General features: G+C 35.5%; 1 protein-coding gene and 1 long non-coding RNA gene across 11 annotated transcripts in view; one reads left to right on the forward strand and one right to left on the reverse strand.

The window, feature by feature from the left end:
- The window catches only part of PTBP3 (polypyrimidine tract binding protein 3), a 38,185-nt gene that overhangs the window by 12,442 nt on the left and 8,400 nt on the right, over positions 1–17,343 (reverse strand). For 3 of the 9 annotated variants that reach the window (XM_053932188.1, XM_053932186.1, XM_053932180.1), the window contains exons 1-6: positions 10,691–10,763; positions 9,138–9,229; positions 7,926–8,089; positions 6,909–7,055; positions 3,754–3,918; positions 163–273 (exon numbers count right to left, since the gene is read on the reverse strand). In XM_053932188.1, coding sequence (XP_053788163.1) covers positions 163–273; positions 3,754–3,918; positions 6,909–7,055; positions 7,926–8,089; positions 9,138–9,177 — 627 coding nt within the window. In that variant the 5' untranslated portion in view covers positions 9,178–9,229; positions 10,691–10,763. Of the gene's footprint in view, positions 1–162; positions 274–3,753; positions 3,919–6,908; positions 7,056–7,925; positions 8,090–9,137; positions 9,230–10,690; positions 10,764–11,472; positions 11,557–17,343 lie in introns of those variants that run through there. The other 6 variants (XM_053932181.1, XM_053932183.1, XM_053932182.1 and 3 more) reach the window with 4 other exon arrangements.
- LOC128782065 (uncharacterized) lies at positions 11,687–16,126 on the forward strand. 2 transcript variants are annotated; one of them, XR_008428636.1, is made up of 4 exons: positions 11,687–11,826; positions 14,716–14,781; positions 15,145–15,247; positions 15,974–16,126. It is a non-coding gene; the product is annotated as an uncharacterized LOC128782065 (long non-coding RNA). The 2 variants fall into 2 exon arrangements; XR_008428637.1 differs by lacking the exons at positions 14,716–14,781; positions 15,145–15,247.

The following is a 17,343-nucleotide window of genomic DNA, read 5'->3' on the forward strand; positions in this document are numbered from 1 at the left end:
AACTAAAGAGAGATCTCAAATGTATTAATGCGCAGCAAGAATGTTAGAATAGTGAGAAATCACAAAGTTAACAGTCAAAATATTCCTAATGCTTCCCCTGTCCCTTGGCAAGGAAATCCCCCCAACAAACAAACAAAATCAAGCTGAATACACTATACTTACCATTTTGGCATAATATGCATTCATTGCATCAGCATATTGGAGCAGAGATTGAAGTTGATTGTTCTTATGGAACATGACAATCTTCAAGACAAAGCCAAATTTAGAGAAAATCTGTTAGGGAAAAAATATGGGCTTTAAGAAGCAGTGAGTAATTCATGCATACTAAAAACTAGCATTTAATATTCCAAATAAATTTTTGAAAAATATTTCTGTTTTGAGAGCTGAACAAAAATTGTGTGAACTCAGAATTTTGTTTCAGGTAAAAAAAAAAATTAAAGAAAGGCTACAAAAGATGGGAAAGAAGGATAAAATTTCCTTGAAGAATTAGCAGTGTCTAATCAACTAAACAGGGAAGGACAGTCCAAACAGGCATTTGCCAAGTGTCTGCAGATAAATTGTGGATAACACAAATCAGAGTTGAGGTTTGAGAAATGGACTTCACAAGTCATAGAATCACAGAACACATTGAGTTGGAAGGGATCCACAACAATCATCAATTGAGTCCAGTTCCCAGCTTTGCACAGGATACCCCAAGAGTCGCACCATGTGCCTGAGAGCATTGTCCAAAGGCTTCTGGAACTCTGTAAGTCTTGGTGCTGTGATCACTTCCCTGACTGAAGAGCCTGTTCCAGAGCCGAACACCCTCTGGGTGAAAAACCTTTTCCAATCCAACTTAAACATTCCCCAACTCAGTTTCATTCCATTTCCTCAAGTCCTGTCACTGGTCACAACACTGAAGAGATCAGTACCTGCGTCTCCCACTTCTCCTCTGAAGAAGCTGTAACTGCAAGGTGGTCTCCTCTCAGTCTCCTCCAGGCTGAACAGACGAAGTGCCCTCAGCCACTCCCCATAAGGATTCCCCTCCAGACCTTGTACACTGCTGATATTCAAGTTGCCATTAAGCAGGATGTACAGGTCTCTCTCCACAGAGCTGCTCTCCAGCCTCTTGTTCTCTACCTTATACACATTCCCCTTCCCTGTTCCAAGCTAGTTTAAAGCTGTCAACAAGCCCCACTAACTCCTACACTAGAACCCTTTTCCCCTCTGAGAAAGGTACATCACATCAGATGTCAGTGGAACAGGTGTTGAATAGATTATCCCATGGTCAAAACACCCAGAATTTATTCAAGTACACAAGAGAGCCATGTGTTGACCTGATGGATCTATTTCTATTGATATTATTCCTTGTTACTGGAAGTCAGCTGAGATGGGAACTGCAAACTGCATGTCAAGTTTTATTTATTTATTTATGTTCTCTACATTAGACAAATTCTGCAAATCTGTTGAATAAAATACAATTTAATTAATTGATGTGCTTATTAAGACCCACCACTTACATAGAAAACAACGAGGAAAGAAGCAAGACAAAGACCTAAATTTGAACCTACCCCTATAATTTATACCTAAATGGCATTTGATTTATTGCAAACATAAGCATTGCAGAAATACTATTAAAGGCTGAGTTTAAATATATATACATTCAAAATGAGAGTGTGCATTACATGAAGGTGTTTAAACAAAAGCAATGCCACAAAGAGTGAGGACAAAAATAAAGCTAGGACGTATCATGCAGTGCAGGAAAAAAATGTCCAGTCAAAGAGGAAAGGTGAATTTTAGAAATACTATTAGTTTTCAAACAAACTGTTAGAATCAATGCAAAGTCAGGAAAGCAGAAACCCCTGAGAAATATCAAACCTGCAATGGAAAGAAAAGTCTAAGATGAGTATAAGTGTCTCTTGCCAGCCTCTTAGGCCTAGAATCAGTGATACAAGACTAATGTACCAACCATTTGTGCCCAGTTTCTCCATCTCTCAGAAACAAGATTTTAATGCTGAAGTCATCATTTACTTGTAGAAAACAGAACAAAAACCTTTTCACAGCAATTTAAAATTAGTCTTTGAGTTCCTGTTGATAAAACACTTCCTCTTAAGAAATGCCTAAATACAGCTTCTCAACATATGCTTTTCCATTTTTATCCAGAAAACTTAATAGACCTTTTTAAGGTAATGAAATTTAATGTACTCCTTTCTGTTTGATTTTAAGCCTAAGCACACTATATATATATCAACTTTGTTTCTGCAAAGATAACACTGAATTTTCAGCTTCTTATGATAAATATTTTAAGGTGAATTGTAGTTAAAAAAAATTAATTTTTTGACAGGTAAGACAACTTAAAAAATACAATCCAAGTATGGGATGACAGCTTGCCTACTAGTGTTCCATAAGATGCTATACTGGTCAGTGAAAATACTCATTTTCATTAACCTTACCACACAAAGTAAAAGTTAGATTGTAGCTATTGGGCACAAAGTGCTGTTTTAATTAGAGGAGATTGTCCTCTATTAAGAACTCCAAATAAGATCCCTTTTTAAATACTGCTAAATTTTCAAGAGATATTGGAAAAGTAGTTGAGTGAGAGGAATTCAAACACTGAAAATATAGTTGTGCTGCACTGAAGTAGACTAAAATCAAGTGACAGTAAATTAGTATTAATTTCCTCTTTGCTTTTGCATTCTTAGAACTGGTACAGCTCCCATAATCACAGGAGCTTGTTCTGAGGTTATTCTGAATGCAATAATAATCCTAAACAGCTGATGTAGTATTTGCACAGGTTCAGTAATGAGTGAGCAACACTCCAAGACACATACAAAGGTTTAGATCCAAATGGCAACTAATATGTACGCTAGTTAATCAATATCATGGTAAGGAGATACAGAGAAACAGAAAATTTTAAGAGGTAAGAGGAAAAACATAGTGTTGCTAAAAACAACTATTGTTTGAGACCTTAGCAGAGCAGGAAAAGAATCTTCCTACAGGAAAGGTCTGCAGGTTCCTAAAAAATCATCCCAGTTGTTCTAAATTGTATTATTTAAGAAATTCATATGTGGGCCATGGTTTTTACTGCATAAATTACTACTAATTACAAAAGTTTCAAGTATAAAAAACTTTGCAATATTTGCAAAGTATCAACAAATATTTTGGACACAAAGAAGTGGTCTTAAAGTTATTATTTTTAAACTTAGAGCTTTCAACAGCATAGCTCAAACACCTAGCAGAATTTATAGCAATGTCTTTCATAACTACAGCCTACCATTATTCTAAGCTTTCAGAGGTAGACAAATGCCATTCTAAAGATGAACAATCAAAAACATTTAATTTGAACAAGCAATTTGTATATTACATCACTTGCACTGAGGCATAAAAATGTACATAAAACCCTAAATATACAGCAAACTACAAAGGTTACTCAGCTAAAAGAGTGCTAAAATATGGATTTACAAGTTCATAACATTCAGTTAGGTATTCACTAGCTCATCATGAAAGCAGAATTAAGAGTTCAAGTTTGTTGCTACTTCCACAGCAAGGAACTAAATGAGACAACATGAAAATCTGAGTACTGAAGTCCTGTTTACTTGAATATCATTTACGTACAACTATTTCAAGCCAAGATTCCCGAATTCAGGAAATTATTTTAAAGAGACAGTCCTCAGTCAGAAGATTCAGGAACCACAGGTATTAAAAAAATAAATTTATTTATTTACAATAGCAACATTGGAACAGATTTTGACTTCTTTAAGCAGTCCTCATTACCTGATACAGTATGTCTAAAGTGACAGGATAAAAAACATTTTCAACAACGATTCGAAGAACAGAACCATGACTTGGAAGGACCCCACTTTCAGCAGCAAGAGCACTTGTAATACCCAGGTTTCCGTGCTGCACAGCATTCACACATTGCGGTGCAGGTTGGGGTCTCTGAAATTAAGTCATAGCAGAGAGTGCTGTTATTTTACATACAAATTATTCATACTGAAATAAAGTTCTCCTAAATAAAAAGGACATAAAAAATAACTACATAAAACCATAATTCCTTCATATTATTGATTCAAATCCCACATTAATAAATAAATCATAACTCTTACTTTCTGTGCTCCTCCCTGTGTTGTAATTCACAGAATTACAACTTTTCTTTTTGTTAAACTGCTACTACTTTGTAACTATTTTTCTTTGATTCAGCAAACTATTGTCATTCTAGACATTTTTCTGGCAATATTATAGATGATAATATTGTCATATTGTGATAGACATACAACCAGTCAGCATACCAAAAACTATCTGCTCTGCTTTACTAGGATTTAATTCTCATCAGGAACTAAGATTTGGTTGGGATAAGCTTAAACCTGCACACCCTACTTTTCTTTCAGAGCAAAGCTATCAACCACAAAAAATAGGTTCTAATCTCACTCCTTAAACTAGACTTCTGTGATTACACAAGTCTCTTTACTTGTTTTTCATGGGTTTTCCCCAAAGAGGTCTTCATACCTCCTGTGAGTAGCAGGACTAGGAGAGATGCTCCTTTCCAGATGCAGTCTTGTGACTTAAAGTCATGTCTCAGCTACACTGTTTCTTTGGAAGACAGATTAAATGGGGCACATGGTACATGTTACCTAGTTTCAGAAAGATATAACCCTGCAAAATAATCTGTATTTCAGGGCTCAGCCTAGGGACTAGAACAGTAACAGTATTCAGCTACCCTACTAGGCTCTCTTTAAAATTTAGATAAAATTCAAATATAACTGCCAAACAGCTTATTTTTAAAAGTGGACAATGTTGTTATTGAAGAAAGCAAGTGGCACGTATCAAGTTGAAAATACTTAGAAAGAGACCCAAGGAGTCTTATTTGCAAATATACATATAGTTTTCCTGAGGCTGTTATGCAAACCACATCCTTAAAACAAAAATATTGTTATTTATTTGGTTTCACAGATAACAAACCAATACAGCAATCTTAGATGAGGAAAGAGACAAGTAATATTTACCAGACTGACAAGCTTGCAAGACTTGTGTGACTTTTGTGCCAGCACAAATGAATGATTTATGCCCAAATCACTACTGTCAACATTCTTACAGAGAAAAAAAAAATCATGATGTACACATCACAGTATATAACTTATGTATCTAAATGTGAGGTCAATTGAAATTCATCCAGGAATCCAAAATCCAGTATTAACCCCTAGGGTACTCTGCCAGTGACCGGACCCCAGCTTTATGCCATTGGTCACAACCATTTTAGCCTTTCAAATCACTTCACAGTTCACTTAACTAGACTGCATTAATCACTTCATCTATTCAGATGTTATTGGAAACAAAACCGAAAGTCTTGCCAAAGTCAAGATAAACAATATCCTCTTGTCTCGTCCACCAATCCAGCCATCTCACCATAAAAGGCCATCACATTGGTCAGGCATAACGTCCTTTTAAAAATCTGGTTTTTATGACTAACCAATTTCTTCTCCTTAGAATGTTTGGAGATAGTTTCCAGAATGAGTTGCTCCATTCCTTATCCAGGGACCAAAGTCAGCCTGATCAAGCAGTGGTTCCCCAGGTCTTTCTTTTCATCTTCTATGTTGTCCTTCCTTAAGATAGGAGACGGAAGGACTTTCTTTTTTCTAGTCCTCAGTAGCTTTTTCCAACTGCCATGACATTTTCAAGATTGTACATTGGTATTGCAATGACATCGATCTGCTCCCTCAGCATTCAAAAGTGTATCTCACTAGGGTCATAGACTTTTTGTTTATCAAATTAGTTTAAATGTTCTCTAATATGATTCTTCCCTACTTCCCTCATCAAGACTTTTCCACTCTTCTCATATGCTTGGTAATACCAAGGCAAGTCTTAACCACCACGCTGCCAAGAAGGCTCTCGGTAATTCAGACTTTTCCATCTCCTTTGTCCCTGCCCCATTCAGCAGCAGGCCTACATATTTTTTTAGAAAAAAGAAATCTTATTTCTACTGCTGATACACCTCAAGGAACCAAACTTGCTGCTTTTCACAACTCTCATCAGAGACAACTCCATGTGGCCTTTGACTTTCCTAACCGTATGTTCAGATAATGCTCTAATTATAGAGCATGTTTAGCTAATGCTCTATAATCTTCCCGAGGCACCTGTTCATGATTCCAACTTTCCTATGCCTCTGTTTTATGTTTAAGCCCAATCAGGAGCTCCTTGTTCATATAAGCAGTCCTCCTGCCACCTTCACTTGATTTCATTGTCATTATGATGAACTACTTTTGAACTTGAGCTCCTTCACAATAATTTTACAGATTTTGAGAAGATTCTGTCTGTAAGAAGTTACTGAAATTATATATATCAGAATTTGTCTACTGATATAGCGAAGAGCAGCCTGTTTATTTACTAGTGTTGTGGTTTAACCCTCATATGCAGCAAAGTGCCACACAATGGCTCAGTCACTTTCCCTTAGCACAATGGGAGAGGGAATTGGAAACATGGAAGTGAGAAAACTCATGGGTTCATTCACAGACAGTTGAACAGGCAAAGCAATAGCTGCATGTGGAAGTAAAGCAAAACAAGGTGTTTAAACACCTCCCCCAATGGCAGAGAAGTGTTTAAACATTTCCAAGAAAGTAGGAATTTCATTGAGGGTAATAATTACTTGGAAAGAAAAAGTCCACAACTCTGAACATCCCTCCATCCTCATCCTTGCCCCAGCTTTCAGTGCTGAGCCCACCATCACACAGTGTGGGACATTCCTTGGGTCAGTTGGAATCAACTGTCCTAGTTGAGACCCTTTCCTGTCCTAGTTGAGACCCTTTCCATCTTCTTGTGCACTATCACTCACAGGGTAACGTGAGAAGCAGAAAACACCTTAATACTTTCTGTATTAACACATGCATTCACAACTCATGCAATTATATCCTGCTAAATGGAAATATTGTACTTACAGCCTGATTATGTTGATTGTCAGTCCTAAGTTCCTTGTAATTGGAATACTGAATATAAACTGGCTGATTGTGGAGGTGAGGTGTAACAGGAGTGTAGTAGTTCACCATAGAAACAGCAGCATCTAGGGAAGCCATTTCCAAAAATGCCTGCAACCAATACATAGCTGATTTCAATGCTGTTTTTGTTTACAGGAGAGAAAAGAGCATCATTTTTTCCCAATTCCACTCTCACTAGAAAAAGATTATGTGAAAGTACAATACTGATTTACCCAGTATTAGAATGCATTTGTGTGTGCATTTTTATGAGGCTGTTTTATTCAATTTGTGGGTTTTCTTAGAAAATTTTACATTGTAAGTACACTATGTAATTTAAGAAGAGATGGAATAAGTATGATATATGGGAAGCAAAGCTGCTAAAAGTACTACACTGTTAATCAATTTGTTAAATTCCTGAAATCAAGCACTATTACTTAGGTAGCTGAAATGCAAACTGATTGAAAAAGCTGGAACAGAACACTAAAACATCCATTAGCTTATGCATTGTATTAATCCAGCTCAGTGCTCCTGACAATTTTTTTAATGAATGCTTATTATTTTTAGGATTTCTGTGTTTCTTCATGGCACGAACTACTCTGCCACAACTAACAAGATTAAGCAGATGTCAAAAAATTACATGCATGTTAATAACTCTAAGCAGGCAGGCTCTTTGAAGACATATGTCATTAACAGTGACAATGTAGTTCTTTATCATCTATATATTCTCACATAAAGTGGATATAATGTTTAGCAATATCATTAACAAATTTCTAGTTTATTATGTAATCCAAAAGCATATTAAAAACTTAAAATAAATTTCAAAACATCCTTTCACATTTAAAAATATTAAAGTCTTCTGCTATCAATTAAATATTTAGACATTGTTGCAATCATTTCATTCAAGGTCAAGATCAAAATTATCATAACATGAACCACATCTTCAGTCTTGCTCTTGTTATTGAAACATTGAAAACTACATACCTGACCTTTTCCTCTTAGCATCAAGAGATTGGTTACTTTGCCAAAAGGGAGACCTAATGAAATAACTTCTGCTCCGGTAACACCATTTGGAATTTGACGAATATGAAGGACACGTGAAGGGGAACATGGCGATCTTTTTCCTTTACTTCTTTTCTTCTCATTACCTAAAATATTGTAGGGAGGGAAACAAACAAGTAAACAAGACAAATCCATTGCACAGTGTACATATCAAAACCTAAAGGATGCTGCCTCAGCACTGACATTAACTTAGGTACTTAGTTCTTCGAACCCTAAGAAAGGATATTTCATATCTAACAAAACGACAGTGTAAGAAGATATCATCAGCTATTCCAAATCTTGATAGTAAGGGGAGGGTGGGGTATGTCTGGCTTTGCTTTGGACTTGTTTGTTTATTTCTTGAAGATTTGGTTTTGATTTGCTGTTGTTTTGATTTTTTTAATGGGAGGTCTGTAACTTCTCCCCAAATGCCTACATAAGGTATTTACAAAATGTTAGCTGCACTAAAGAGGGGAAAATCCCAGTTGGGAGGTAATACATTAATTTTCATTTTATCACCAACTTATCTTTCTGTGACTGAATTGCTAACTCAAGGTTTTGGGTTTGTTTTTACTTTATTAAAGAAAGCCTGCTGTTCCAAATTATTTTAAGTTTTAAAAAAAGTTTGAAAAAGGTAGAGTGCATGAAATCCATACAAACTCTTACATCTTCCACTTTGATATACTGCCAGAAGTGAGGCTTTTTTGAACATATGCCTATTTGGATCCTGTAAGGGACCGATTTGGATTGGTAAGTGACCAATGACTACATTTCAAGAACATTACTCAGTATCCTTGAGAGCACTTTAAAGCAGAACACCATATCTGGAACAAGCATATTGTTCTAGAAGCAATTGCAAAGGAGGCAGGAGAGATAGCCTTAATAACTAATCTGTTGCATTTAGCCTTCCAAGGAGAAACACAAAAGATTGGGAAGAAATTTCTGTATGAGCTTTATAAGAAATTTCAGATTTTGCTGTAGGTTTTGCATACAGTCTAAGGCTGTGAACTGGTTCACACAAGTCATTCTGCATAAGGATGTTTACAGATTATATATTATTATTATTATATATTATGTTTTTATTACTGGAAGCCTGTAAAATTTCAAGTTGGATGATCAAAGCCCCAGCCATACCACATTTAACAATTCTCCCACCTGCAAAACAGAAAAGTCTGTTGTGCGTTGATTTTTCCATCAAGAAATTTTAAACAGCTTCATGTGCTCTGATGCATTCTGAAAAATGTGAACTTTGAGACAAACATGACCATATTAAACGCATATTGGTACCAACTCATGACAGGACATATTACGAGTAAACTCTAACAACCTATTTTATTACTTTTCAGTTCAAAATGGACAAGATGTCACTGACTTAATACTAAGTCAAGGAATGCTTGACCAAAGAAAGCAGGAAATGAAGCCTAGTATGAATTTTGCCTTTAGTTTTATATGAGAGAAGCAGTACCTTCTGGTGACAAAATGGTACTAACTGGCAAACTACTGAAGTGTTTATTTTCTTGCAAAACTTAGCTAAGTTACTAAATCGGCAATAAAAGCTAGCACATCTCAAATATAAAACCTCATAGTTTTTTAAACCATGCTTCTTTCTCCAGCTCTGGTTTGATATTAATTCTGATGCAGAGTGATAACCATCCGTATCGTCCAACATCTAAATTTCAAAATTGATTCAACATTTCTTTAAAGCATGCCAAAGGTGATCACCCTTCTGAATTGTACTCTCAATTGAGTGAAAATAAAAAATGCTTTTAGACAGACTAAAAGAAGCCTTATGGACAAAGTGAAAATTGGTTCCTGATGTACAAAGGAAAGTTCATTACAATCACAATTCATGACTGGTACAAATGTATTCCCTGAGTAGCTTGAGGTAGAGAGGTACACATTTTAGATATGTCACCCACCAGACCAAAAAAAACCCAAAACCCCAAACATAACAACAAAAAACAAGTCCTGCAGCTGGAGCAGCCATATTAGGTAAAAACATGCATTTCAATAGAGATCATATTTAATTTTAGATTTCTACAATTATTAGTGAGAATGCCTACTAATATATCCCAAAAACCTCTATATCATTTAGACATCTTGGATACCACTGTGAAGGATCAGTCATTGCACTGTTAATTAATAGTACATATTTCAGCTATTACATTGCTGAGCTATAATCTAATCCTATTTCAAGCCAAGCAGAAACATTTGGACATCACATTGAATTGATCAGCAGAAGTATAAACAACCTGACATGTGCAAGTCAAAAAAATCAAAAAGAAAAATCTTCAAGTTAGCTCCTCAGACTCCTCCTTCTTCCCCACCGAAAATATAGCAAGTCTCAGACACTTACCAAAAGGTGATCTGCTCTATCCTTTGCCCTGATATAAAATAAACTATTTGGAAACCACTGTTGACAGGAAACTGTCTATGTCATAATTTAGTTAATTTATTTGACATAAAGTTACTTCATGCAACCATAGGTCATTAACACTCCATGTACACCTAATGCTGGAAGTAATAGTAACAAAACTAGTACCAGTTTCTCTCACTTTCAACTTCCTGTCTGATCTAAAATCACAGATAAACAAACAAATATACTTACTGCATCTTCCTCAACACACACACAAAACAAAGGGAAAAGAAACAACACAGAGAAAGAACAGTTGAAGAACTTTGATTTTTTTTTTTTTTTTAACGTGTACCTGTAGCTGGAGTAGAATTGCTCATGGTAGAAGGTCTGTAACTGACACCAGAAGCAGCTTGTCAGGACCACACTAAAGAAATAAAATACAAGATTACTAGTAAAAGCTGTTACAGAGAAAGCTCAGTATAAAAGTGCAACAATTCCCTTTACTTATTCTTCCCAAGAACACCTGCTTCCTATATGCAATACCCACATCTGTCAGGAATTTATTTTTCAGGAAAAAAATGCCAACAACCTAACTTTTTCCCATGTCTCAATAAATCAGCAAATTCAGTTGTGTTACACTTCATATTTAAATCTATCCCACTACAGTTCACTTTTTAAAATACCAAGAATAATAAATGCTTATGAAAAGAAATGAGCTGGCTGTAGGCTTTGTGTCTGCAATACAACATTACTTCCACAAATGCACAGCCACACAGGTAAAGTCTGCATTTGCAACAGGACACAGGGCACCGTGAGCAAAACTAATTTGTGACATATTTAAACACACCCCTGGCACATTAAAAAAAAAGAAGACAAATTGGTTTCAGTACATTTTTTTAAAAATACATATGACTTATCATCAAATTCTTAGGACAAAGATCAAAGTATTTGCGTTAAGAATGTTAACAATTTGAGGCTCGAACTACTGACAGAAAAGAGTTTGAGTACTAGAGGTCTTTCATTCTAAAATCAGCATCTAGCTCCAGTTATGCCCATTTACTCATTAAGACTGCTGTAATATCCCAGCCAAGCATCAGCTTCAAAACACCAACAAGAAACAAGGTACCACAACACCTCTGAAAGGCAGTTACATTTCCTGAAACTTTCACCACTCTCTTCCATAAAAGCATTTTAATGAAAAATAGAGATCAAGGGAATGATTCTACAAGATGGAATAAGTTAATCCAAACAGCTTCTCATCACAATGAGATCATCACTACTTCACAATGGGAAGAGAACTTCCCATTGTCCTTGGTGCAATATTCCCACATGCACATGAACTGTTTATTTTGCATCAAGTCGAGTGCCCAAGAGTTTTCCTATGAGATTAATCAATTCTCCAGCCTACCAGCATTCTAAGCTGAGCTAGATTAGTTATTCAGCTGAAAGAGACGTAGAGAAGTGGCAGGATCCACTGCAAAGAAAGAGGTAAGGATAAGCTATCATGTTGGCTTGCATCAGCTGCAAAAACACTGCTCAGAGTACTGCCTTATATGGGGTCTGTGCTAAAAGGAGCAATTAGGTGCTCCTCATCTTCGTTAATCATGCATTCCTGCTGCTTCCCTAATGTGGGAAAGTCATTCACAACAGAAGACTGTGACTAGGCTAGGGTGCTTAAAAACCTTTTCAGCCAAATTTAGCTGCTGGTGGAGGAGCATAGGTGATAGTGCGGATGGAAGAAAACATGTGTGTTCATTCCTCTCCAGCAACAGCAGAGACTTATTTTTAACCATGAAACTGCATCTTAACAGTATATTTAAATACAACATCTAATTGTGACAAACAGCAAAATCATTTTTACATTAAGAGAACTAAAAAATATAAACATTATATTTTAAAGAAATGTCAATTAAATGGTTACTAGATGTCATGCATATCACACTGCACTTGCACAGATACTAGAATGTAACTAACATGCAGTACTGATATTAATTTTCACCTATTAGCACTACATTAAGTATACCAGCACTCAGGTATTGCACACGTAAAGAGCATATTTCAATTGTAAAATGCGTATCCTACTAATTAAACAAAAGCTGTATGTGCAGTAGAAAGTAGTAGAAAGTATTAATGATAGTCCTTTGCTACACCAAACCTTCCCTTTATTTACTGGAGGGCAGAAAGAAAAATTGTTATTGACACAACTCCTGTTGTGGAGGCTTTAATTTATTTTTTAATTTAGCATTTATTCAACAGAAGAAACCTCAGCATATTTCCAGGAGGCTGTGAAAAAAACGTGGTGCATTACCATGTCCAACATGTATTCTTACAATTTAATATTTAATTTTATATACACTGGTATTAAAAAAAACACTTCAGACATTTTCAAAGGAAAATATTTTCCAACCTCTTCCATTTTGAACACACACAAAAAGAAACACAATGCAGATGGCTGCAGTGACCTGTTTTACAACTCTCTGTGCAACTGGCCTGTATCTGTAAAACTGAAGCTGTAGCTCACTGCAGCACACAATGAACTGCTACTCCAGGATGGTGGACTAAACCAGCTTCAACAGGAGAAAAATTATACCAAAATTACAACTTTCATCCATGATATGTGCCGGTACTTAAAACTGACACATCATTCAGTCACTATATCCTAAGACAGTTCCCTAGATTTTGCTGTTACACTGACAACCGTTAACCCAATACAGCAGCCAAAACACAAAGGAACTCTTTAAACCCCAAGCTCATCACCCAAGTAACTGTTTTATAAAAAAATCAACAAAGCTTTGGGCTTCTTACAATACAGGGAACCATCATAATTTCAAATATATAACTGTCTTCGTATGTAACCTGATGTAAGGAGTATTTTTAAATGTACATACTTTTAACTATGTTTGCATTAAAAAACAAAACAATTAAACATTAAATCAAGACACTGTAAAATAATTGCCCTGGCCTAGGCTTGCTAACTCTAGAGCCCTGAATACAAAACTTAGTTTCTCACAGAAGAATTTAGAATCTTACTTGATTATTTTGGTTATACTTTTTGTTATTGTCTGAATGCTCCACTGAAACACTACTCCAATTTTTAACTTTTAGCATCAATACCAAGTTATATACCCACCCAATTATAGCAGATTTATTAACTATAGCATTAGTATGCCCCTATATATAGGATGTGTATATATATATAGAGAGAGTATATATAGGATGTAGTATATGAAAACTGCTAAGAATTCCACTGTTTTTGCAGTGGCTAACCAAGGTATTTCTCAAGTATAAGAATACTAAAAAGATGCTTTTCATCATCTCCTTATTTAGCCAGCTTATAAATGATAAGCCTTCTCAGTCTCTGACTGAAAGCAAAAATAAACCAAATGTAAAAACGTTCTAGAAAATTGCAAAGATAAATTGACACCATGGCAGTTGTGCAAGTTGAAGTAGAAAATGTATATGTTTGAGATACTCTGGATTAATGAAAAAGACATTTACTTCTTCAGTGTTTTCACAACTCTGCTCATATAGAATACACAAAGGAATTTCAAAACTTCAGTCTGTAAAGACCGTTTGTCCAATCTTTCTTTCCCACATAGAAGTGAAAGAGATATTTTTAAAATACTTTGTAACATGAAGCATTTAATGTGGTGACAAAGACCTGTTACAGGCTGCTCTGGGTTTGCAAGGCCTTTAGCGCTGAAAAAGGCCACACAATAGGGTAGTGTGCCCTAGATAATATCTTAGAGGATTCCAATTGAATCTTTCTACAGAGGCTAGAGAGTCCTACCATGCCCTTAATCTCTCTGTATACTGGTTACTTCTTAGTTATTCACTATTTAAGTCCAGGTGAAAAACAGTCAAAAGAACAGCCAAATCCTGCTTATAAAGCCGCCTTGACATCCTTCCTTGTCCACAGTTCATAGACACTTGACAAGCACTTCTTTAAGCAGAGACAGGAGCTCACACTGCCCTTGTGCCATCACATCCATTTCAGTTTTCAAAGCACAACTATGTGGGCTAAGACAGCTGCTTAGCCTCAGCAAGCTACTTGCACCAGTTCTCCATGAGGCCACACAGTGAAAGTGAACAGGCAGGTAGGACAAATAACCATGCTGCCTAACTCTTCCCCGATATACACTTCTTCCAGCACAAAGCCTAACTCACAGAAAGCGGCACCTGCCTTCTGAGTGCCAGGACTGTACCAATTACATGAGAAATATTCCTTCTTTCATACTGTGGTAAACAAGGTAAATGGAATAGTTCAAAACAAGGACAGCTACCAAACCAAGGCTGCAACATCCTCCTCTATTCCATCATTCCAAACACATTAATCATCTCCAAACATCTTAAGACTTTTTTTTTTTACACCATTAGACATTCTGCCTCTCCTACTTCAAGGCAGCATCTTTACATTTTTTGAGGATTATTACTTGGCAACAGGTAAGGCAAGAGCAACAGAACAGCTACAGCTAGATTAAGTTTATTCTTTCCTTGTATTATTGAGTAAGAACTAGAAACCAGTTGCTTAGAAAGCTCAGTTTGATCTTGGAAATTTTTTTAAAAACAGGTAATCTATAGTGCCAAGTAAACAGTTCAGTAAGAGGCGACCACAAAGTGTGGCACTCAATGATAGGTTAATGAAAGAAAGTATTCTTCTGTACCTACCAGATCAATTTCCCTGACTAAATAAGGCATATTACACAACTGACTACAGCAACAGGCACCTGTCCTGAAATTACTTCAGCTGTTCTATGATTTTTAAAATTCTGATAATAATTTATGCTAATGATTCTGCAATTACAGGATAAAACCCACTGCATTCATAGCAAAAAACATAAACATCTGAAAGTCAGCAAGGCTAAGTTCCTAAAATCTTTGTGAGTCACATATAGTTGGAAACACAAGGGTAAGACTAGTACTGCAAAATCCTTCTTTAGAACATGTCCACGTGTTAAAACTATGGCAGGTTTCTATTTAGCATTACTTCTGGAATTACAGAATTCTATAAACAATCTTTTCATTTCTAAAAAAGCTTGAAATAACTCCCTTATTACCTTCCCCTCAGTGTTCAGCTGCTGTATTTTCCCCCCCCTCATTTTCTAGAAGCCACAAATTCTTCAGTACAGTTCAATTAATTAAAATGGGATAATTGCAGAGAAACTTATATTTGTATTTATGGTTTTCCTAGAATTTAGCTAGTCATCTTTCTATGCTATTATTTTTATGTCAACAATAAGGAAGGAATATGATCATCATTATGAAAAAAGAGCATGGGCAATTTTAATGGAAAATAATTCTTTCAATAAGGACCTCTCTCCATGCATGTAAATTTAAACTGTACATTTTTGTACAAGATTCTACACGGCAGAACAAATTAATTACTTGAAATTTGTCCTAAAAAGGTAAATTTCAAAACATGACAATTTAAAGCTATACCAGTGATAAACCATAATTATATTTGAACTAACCATTCTACTGCATACTTTCTTAATTTTTATAGAATCTGACTGTGAAAACAAAAGCTAAGGGTCATGAGAAGAATAAAAATTTCCTTTATCTTCTATTTCTGCAGCATGTCTTTAGATAATTACTATACTTATTTACTCTTTCTTCCTCTTTCATGTTTGCAAAGGAGATGCAGCTCCTACTTCCAAAATGGGGATTTAATATGAAGTACAATGCTGTTGGTGCCGAAATAAAGATTTCAAAGAAAGTGGAGCCAAACTACAGGAAGTTTCAAAACCATGTATTTGTACTAAAAATAAACTGACCATACATAGATAAAGCCTACCAATTCAGTAAGCTGAAGAAGAAATAAATTATAGGCAATGATCACAAATAAGCAAGCCTCTTTTACTCTGCTATAAAGACCCCCTCTCCAAACACAGGCTCAAGCTACTGATCACCAGTCACCGTAGTAACACTGTCTTAGCACTGACGGCTACTCTTCTGTAGGCCTGAATGCTCATTGGCTCTGCCAACAACACAGCTTGCTCCACTGCCTGTTTTGTCAACTACTGAAGCTCACTCCTGTACTGGTAACAAGGTACAGGACACCTTCAAAGAGTTATGTAACAGTAATTAAAATGTTAAGAGAAAAATATTATGCACTTTGCATTTATGCTAGATACAGGGCAAGAACATAAGGCAATAACATTTTCCTCTTGAAGATGCAAAATATGCAAAAGCAACCTTGAACATGTGATTATCAAGAGCTGTAAAATTAAAAGCAACAAGTTTAGTTTTTTAATTAATACAAAATACGTATTTTCATTCTAAAAGTCAGAAATACCTCTACTTAGTGTAAAAGCCTTAAACTCATCCAAAAGAACAATAAGCCATATACCATATTGAATATTCCAGAAATCTAGCAGGCATCATGATACAGAGGCAAAGCTTTCTTTGAAACTGTCAAGGATGACTGCTGTTCTTTGTGATATCATCACTCATTTAAAATTTCCAATAATATTGTTTTCTGACAGCATAAGTACAAACTTTACTGAAAACAAAGACTGATGTCTATGCTTCCTAACTAGCTTAAGCCTTAAATATGTGAAGTTTTCCTTAAGAGATAACACAGGTTTTTTGCAAAGAAAATTTACTTAAGTTACTGCAATACACTCCTTTCACATATATTTTTTTTCAAATTATCAATAGAACACTCAACACAATCCTTACTAAAAGTCTTCATTCTAATTCTTAATAAGCAAGTGAATATGGGAACATATCTACAAATAAACACCATAATGAATGAAGTGTACAGATGTAAAAATGAAGATACTAAGCTTTAAATTTAAAGGTTTTACACTTCAAGTCACAAATGTATGTATACAATGCCACACTGTGTATGGTTTTGCATCATTTTATACTTCACTATGCACAAGTCATGCCATAAATATCCAGGATCCCAAATAAACCACCAATAAGCTCTTGAATTTGGCCAGAAGAAAATTTACATAGCCTTATAAAGTACCATAACTTGACAATCTGGTTTCTAATTTA

Source organism: Vidua chalybeata, chromosome Z (genome assembly GCF_026979565.1).
Source record: "Vidua chalybeata isolate OUT-0048 chromosome Z, bVidCha1 merged haplotype, whole genome shotgun sequence".
NCBI classification, from domain to species: Eukaryota; Metazoa; Chordata; class Aves; order Passeriformes; family Viduidae; genus Vidua; species Vidua chalybeata.